Source organism: Nesoenas mayeri (genome assembly GCF_963082525.1).
Source record: "Nesoenas mayeri genome assembly, chromosome: 2".
Classification (NCBI taxonomy): domain Eukaryota; kingdom Metazoa; phylum Chordata; class Aves; order Columbiformes; family Columbidae; genus Nesoenas; species Nesoenas mayeri.
The window spans coordinates 144,302,006-144,309,320 of record NC_137543.1 but is presented as its reverse complement, the minus strand read 5'-3'; the positions used below and the strand labels follow the sequence as shown (position 1 = coordinate 144,309,320).

The window sequence follows — 7,315 nt, the reverse complement described above, 5'->3', positions numbered from 1 at the left end:
AAGAGAAAGCACACACCAAAAACAAAAACAAAAAAAAGGCAAATGATGGATAAGTAGAGAAACAAAGGTCTCCGTGTGAGATGCGGAGAAAGATTTGCAACCGAAAGTGTGTGTAAGTACACGGTGGGGATGTGTAGGTTGGGCGCCTGACATTTCCCAAGACTTCTGGTGGGTTTCTGCCTCTCGACATTTGGCTCTGCCTCGACCCTGGCGCTCATGGCCGCACCTTTCGGGAAACGGGGGGTTGCCGAAGAGCCGCCACGAGTTTTAAACGTTTTGTAGCGCCGGAATTGAACCAACAAAAATAGTGCATTTTTTAAATAGTTGCCGAATCCCACTGCCAGGCTGTCACCGCGGTACGTGGGTGCGGGTGCCCGTGGCTCCCTGCGTGCGAACGCACGCGTGGACTTACACTGGAATCCAACCCAGCTGAAACACTTGGCAAATAAAGGACTTTTAGGACTTTTCAGCCTATTGGGGTTTTGGTAATGTCTTCTGAGCAGCTTTCTCGGAGTTTACTGTTCCCTTACTGTTGACTCCATAGCCTTAACCTTAAAGCAGGGGGAGGAGAGCAGTGGGGAGGGGGTGGGGGTGTTGGCAGCATATAAGTACATCAGGAGGAATTTTTAAACGACCTTATTGTCTCTAGCTCTAGAAAGACGACGATGATTTCTTTTTAGCGCCAGCAGCTGTTTTCGCTCGAAACTTTGCTTTCAGGCTCGGCACAGAGCGGAGAGCCTCTCAGAGCAGCGAGGAGGGGAAGGCGAGGCTGGGGATCCAGAGGCGAGGCAAGGAGAACTCCGCGGATGGTCTAAGCTGTGCCGAGGCATTGTTCAGTGCTGCCTCTCGGTTACGTTTAAAGGCTGAAATATCACGAGATCCACTCAATGATCCTTTTCTAATTCGAGGGACAAAATGTAATTTGCTGTAGCTCTGCTTTCTCGGATGGGAACACTATCCCTAGGTTTCAAAGGGAAGAACTAGGCATCGCCGTTCGCACACACATGGATTAAGTTGAACAGCGGCGATTACATCTGCGCTGAGAGCAACAGTAGTCCAGGGCTGACTTTTCAAATCTCAGCCCTCCGAGTCAGAGCCTCCCTTGCATAGACTTCCTCCATTCCCGGATGCACTTCTCCAAATTCCCAGTTCTCTCTAGAATTCCTGCGAAATTGGGGGCTCGCCTGCATTTCGCCTTGGCATGCGAAGCTGCGTTTTTACAGAGTGATTATGCGCTTTATTTTAGCTGTACCTGACGGGGTAACACGAACTCCACGCACCATATTGCCAATACGCGGAGTGGATATTGACGTTTGGCATTGAAGATATTTTTTGTTTCTTGTTGTGTTTTTTTTTTTTTCCTCCGTCGATTTTTGCCAAGTCCCAGAAATATGAGATGTCTCATTAACCTCGTGGATAGTTCTAATTCTGGATGGGCAGTGATACATAAAAGTCCTCGTGTTTGTGTCCAGCGGAACACTGGATGCACGGCAGAGATTGGTGTGGGGTTTTTTTTCAGCGCCTAACGTGCAAGCCACAAACATCACTTAACGCGACAAGGGAGAGGCGTGCAGCTATCGCAACATTTGTGAAACCCTCGTTCCTGACAGTCGAATAATTTAACGTTCCTAAGAAGAGGTTAAACCTTCATGCTGCTTCTTCAAATTGATTTTAAGGGGCTGCTATAAATGGAACATCAAAAAGCTGCGGCAGAGCTACTCCGAGCGGAATACACAAACTGCGAGCCAGAAGCATCCTAGCCAGTTGCAACACCGTACATTGTGTGTGCCAGCACTTTTTTGTTATTACGTAAAGGCTCTTGGAAGCACCTTGGATATTTTACATTCTCCTTTCTCTGCTGGAAGCAATCAGCACGCAGGAATCCTGACGTGGGCTCTGGGACTATAGGACATTCCAGCTCGTGATCCAGCACGGTTAATTGTGAAAAGTGTATACATTTCTGGCTTATCTATGCTTTGTTATGGGTCTGACGTGAGCCCACGTCCTCCTCCCCCCTCCCGCAATATTACAGGCAGAATTTCAGTTAAAAGTGTTACAGTATCACGGTGCAGGAACCCGTGATATTCAGACAGCAAAATAACCTTAGTCCCCGGCTGTAAAAAGCTAATTAAGCAGAAGAGGAAAATCAAGAGAAACTCGAAAATGTAAGTATTCCCTCTCGATAACAACCGAGCATTTAACTTTGGAGCCTCAGAAAGGGAAATACCAGGCTGTTCTGCACGTTCTCGCTAAGCTTCATTTTCCACACAATGCAGAATAAAATGCCAGTTTAACGCGGCTACGTTACCGAAGGATTTTCCATCGCTACGATCAGACTTATGTCCTTTAAATTCAAGGCATGCACAAAAGAGCAACGTTTGTCCAAAACAGGCTAAAAATATACGAAACGATAGCGAAAAAAGCCTACAAATCCCTCCTCGGAAGCTAGCGACGAGGAAGCCTGAGAGGTCCGAGTGTGTTTGAGCTCGGATTGTTTAATAGAAAGATTTATATACTAACTGTATTATTTACTTTGGGAGGGGAGGTGGCAGTATAAGGGTATGCTAATTAGTGGGAGATTTTTTGGGGGAAGGGGTGGAATATCAATTTTTATTGCATCACCTGTCAGGAGTGTCCAATCAGCGTTGGCTTTAGGGGAATTAATTGATGAAGGTGTCTCCGGACGAGCTCACTTCACTCTGTCATTTTATTTGTAGCTAAAGCAGCGGCGGGAATAGCAGCTGCATTTCTTTTCTCTTCCTCCCTTCACATTCCATTATCATAGTTTCCAATGGAAAAGCAGGGAATGAAAGGGAACAGGTACTGATCTTCAGCTGCAACTTAGAGAAACACTTTGGCAAACCTGATTTTTAAGATTGTCTATTGATTATAGCCTCACGGTATTTTTTTTATTTATTTTTTTTTTTAATTTTGTCTAAAGTTTGGCACTTCATTCACCAGGAGTAACAGCCTTTGTTATATTTTATTAGCAGGATGCCTTGAGACAAATACAGCATCTGGCTGAGGATTGTGTGTGTGTGGCTTTTTTTTTTCCTTTTTTTGTCTTTTTTTCATATCTCTCTCTCTCTCTGCAAATGCTGGGAATAATTTAATTCACGAAATGGGAGACCTGAAGTCGGGTTTTGAAGAGGTGGATGGCGTGAGGCTCGGCTACCTCATCATTAAAGGAAAGCAAATGTTTGCACTCTCCCAGGTTTTTACAGACCTGCTTAAAAACATCCCGCGAACTACCGTGCACAAGCGAATGGATCATTTAAAAGTAAAAAAGCATCACTGCGACCTGGAGGAGTTGAGGAAACTCAAAGCCATCAACTCCATCGCTTTCCACGCCGCCAAATGCACCCTGATCTCCAGAGAGGACGTGGAAGCCCTTTACACATCTTGCAAAACCGAACGGGTCCTTAAGACGAAACGGAGGAAAATAAGCCGGACGCTGTCAGCCACCGACCTGCGGCCGGAGCTCGCACCCACCGACCCCTTCTCCGGCTTCTGGAAGGAGAACAAACTTTGGCTGGGTTTGGATGACTCTCCCCGGCCCCTGCTGCCCGTCAGGAGGAAAGCGTTGCGTCCGGGAGACACAGCCTTGCTGCCGGCCTCTCATCTACCTCACATTTTTAGTAAATACACTGGCCACAGCTACCCAGAAATCGCTCGGGCGCCTTGCAAACCCCCCGCAAACTATGAAACGACGCCGGCGGTGGGCAGTTGCGCACCCCTGCGCGCTCGCCGCCCTCCCTCCACCCGCCCCCCGCTCGCCGCCGCGGCGCGGCCGCGGCTCTCGGCCGCCGGCCCCCCGTCCCTGTCCGCCCGCTGCCGCCGCCGCCGCCACGGGGCGGCCGCCACCGTCGGCGCGTTGGGCCCCCCCGGCGGCGCCCGGCGGCTCCTGGCCGCGCTGCGGCCCTGCCGGCCCCGCGGCGCCCCGCGGCTGCCGCTGCCCCGCGGCTTCGGGCCGCCGCCCGCCTTCGCCGAGAGCGGCAGCAGCGACTCGGAGTCCAGCTGCTGCTCCGGCCGCGCCGCCCACGACTCGGACTGCGGCTCCAGCCTCTCCAGCTCCAGCGAGGGCAGCTCGGAGGAGGAGGACGAGGAGGAGGAGGAGGACGAGGAGGGCAGCGGCGCCTCGGACTCCAGCGAGGGCAGCTCGGAGGAGGAGGAGGAGGAAGAGGAGGAGGAGGAAGAGGAGGAGGAGGAGGAGGAGGAGGACAGCACCTCGGACTCCGACTCCAGCTCGGTCTCCAGCCAGGTCTCGGTGCAGAGCATCCGCTTCAGGCGCACCAGCTTCTGCAGCCCGCCCGGCGTGGTCCACGCCAATTTCTTGTACCATCTGGCGGCCGCCGCCGCCCCCCGGCCCCCGGCCTCGGCCCCGGCGGAGCCCGGCGGGCTGCCCGCCCTCCGCGGCACTCCCGGCGGAGTCAAGCCGGAGCTGCCGGAGGAGTGGGGCCGCCCCGGCTGGGCTCCCGCCGCCTCGGCGCTGCGCTGCTCCGGCGGCCTGGAGAGCTGCTTCGCGGAGATAAGAGATGATAGGGTGTCCGAGATCACATTCCCACACTCTGAATTTTCCAATAATGCCAAGAGTACTGACCTAACAATTAACTGTGTTGCAAAGGGGGCCTCTTCACCTAGCCCAAAGACAAACAATGCATTTCCACAACAAAGAATACTCAGAGAGGCAAGGAAATGCCTTCAAGCAACTACTACACACCGTGCAGATAACAATACAATAGCTGCTAGGTTCTTAAGTAATGATTCTTCGTCAGCGGCAGCAAATTCAGAGAAAGATTCCAAAATCCCTCATTGTATTGAATTTGCCACGGATTTGCCCTCTTTACAAACTGATCCTGAGGAGGATGCTGCTTCTGCAGGGGCAGCAGCAGCAGCTGAGCTCCAGTGCACTGATACAGGCAATAAGGCATTGCCATTCCTGCACAGCATTAAAATCAAAATAGAGGACAGCAGTGCGAACGACGAGTATGAGCCTGACTTTACAACACATAAGCTAAAGTGTGAGTGCAATGATACTAAGGATGAGTTTTACGGTGTGACTGAGAGTAATAACCAGGACGCTTTATTAACAGCCAAGGAAGATTCTGCATGCACTGAGAAAGAAACCACTTCCTTAAACCCACTGACTCAGAGTCAGGTCCTTTCATGCACTTTAGGTACTCCAAAACCTGAGGATGGGGAGTATAAATTTGGAGCAAGGGTGAGAAAAAATTACAGGACACTGGTTTTGGGAAAGCGACCTGTACTGCAGACTCCTCCAGTCAAACCAAATTTGAAATCAGCTCGAAGTCCACGTCCTGCAGGTAAAATCGAGACACATGAAGGAACACTGGATGATTTTACAGTTAACAATAGACGCAAAAGGGTAGCCAGCAATGTAGCATCAGCAGTGAAAAGGCCATTTAATTTCATGGCAAATTTTCCCTGTCCACCATCACTAATTATTGGCAATGATGGGGATTTGTTGCCAGCTTATTCCTTGAACACCACTAAGGATTCCCAACCACCTCACAAGGCCCATCCTGTATGGAAATGGCAGCTGGGCGGTTCTGCAATACCTCTTCCACCTAGCCACAAATTCAGGAAATTTAATTAATAAAATAGTTTGGAAAATATTTTCTTGAACCACCTTTAACTTTCTTACGTTTTTTTTAAACTCTGCAGGATGGTTTGTACAAGCCCATTAATGCTATACACACTTTTGGAATCCTGTTTTATCACATTGTGAAGACAGAAACCGGATTACTATTTTATTTACCATTACAACAGTGGGGTTTTGTTTGCTTTTTTTTTTGGTGGGTTTTTTTTTTTGTTCTGTTGCTTTTTTTTTGTTACATTCCACAGAGTACTTCAGGCTAAAGACTCAAGTTAAACTCAGTTATTATGGTAGAGCTGGAACACTTTACTGTTTAAATGCTAATAATGCACCAGTACCTCAATTCAACTGCTGCAAATAAATGTCAAAAGGTTGAATAATAAATATTAGAATGAGCCATTAAATTTATGCACTAGATTTCGAAAATGGAAGTCTAACTGTTAATTCAGTTAAAGTTTGTTAAGTTACATGGTTGCACAGTAAGGGTTCACTATAATTCAATGTGGCAGCAGCCTACTTTTTGGGAGCTTTGTTTTCGGGTGCAGGGGTGTCTTTTTTGAAGAGCAGTTGCACTTACTCCTTTTTCTCTGGTTTGCAAAGGCTGAGGTCCGTCTGAGACCCCAGCGCTGGGAAAAGCTGCCTCATCTGAAACCGATAAATAAATGTGGAGCTCTATTTTTGAAAAAAAAAAAAAAAAAGGGAGAAAAAAAAAAAAAAAGGGTGTCTTTTTACTTGTACAGCCACTCTTTGCAATTGGGAAGCCTTTTTGTTTCACCCAGAGGTCTTAAATAAGTTTACTGTTACCCACTAATGTCATACTTAAGTTGTGGTCTGAACATGCCCCTTACAAACTTGCAAAGCAACTGAAATATTTGCCCGGCCAGCAGTACAATTTATGGTCCAGCCCCTCACGTTGGCTGGAGGAAATAGCAAAGCAGTAAATACAACACAGAAAGTGAAACGAGAGGCCGTGAGTGGAAAGAATACACAAAATGAGAAGACCATGTTATTCATAGCTTTTTGGCACCAAAACTCAGGCATTTCAACCATGTTACACTTCCCGGTTCTATTCTAATCTCTTGAAATTTGTTGTCGTGGGTTTTTTGCTTTTGTTTTGTTTGTTTGGGTTATTTTTTGCCATGCAATCCTCTCTATGTAGCAGAAACATTTCTACTGCACGTGACAATCAGAGGCAATTATCTATATTTGCACTTAATATCGAAATAGTCGAACAGGCAGGCTTCTAGAGTCTAGCCCTCGGTAAGACATGCTGGTATAATATATTGTGATGATGGAAGCAGTAAATCAAAATTATGGAAATTTGCACTGTTGAAAAGCATGCTTTAGCTTTATTTTCAATTAAAAACACTGTTTAAAAAAAAAAAATCCTGATTCCATACACTTTGAATTATTGCAGAGTTATCCGTGGTTTCCTCTCCGTTTGTAAGTCCACTGTTTTTATTTGGAGGAAATACGCTTCAAGAGGTTAACTGTTTCCCTCCCCCCGCCAAGCCCTCGAAAAGAAAGGGAAAAGAAAAAAAAGAAGAAAGGCTGGAGGCCGAGGTGGAGGCAGAGCTGAGGACGGGGGAAGGTCTCTTGCGGGGGGAGGACGGGTACAGCAACTCTGAAAATAGCCTGAAAAGTTTGGAGCTTGAGAAAGGCAGTTGTAATTGAGTTGCTGAATCAGCAGAGTTTAGA

The 7,315-nt window shown here is 47.9% G+C and overlaps 1 protein-coding gene across 1 annotated transcript; it reads left to right on the top strand.

Annotated features, from left to right (window-relative positions):
* Positions 1-2,562: 2,562 nt before the first annotated feature.
* Positions 2,563-5,617, top strand: SKIDA1 (SKI/DACH domain containing 1; the record flags this gene model as incomplete). Its single annotated transcript, XM_080338572.1, has 1 exon — positions 2,563-5,617. Exon 1 carries the CDS (start codon positions 3,122-3,124, stop codon positions 5,615-5,617), a length of 2,496 nt encoding a protein of 831 aa, XP_080194698.1. The 5' UTR covers positions 2,563-3,121.
* Positions 5,618-7,315: the final 1,698 nt, after the last annotated feature.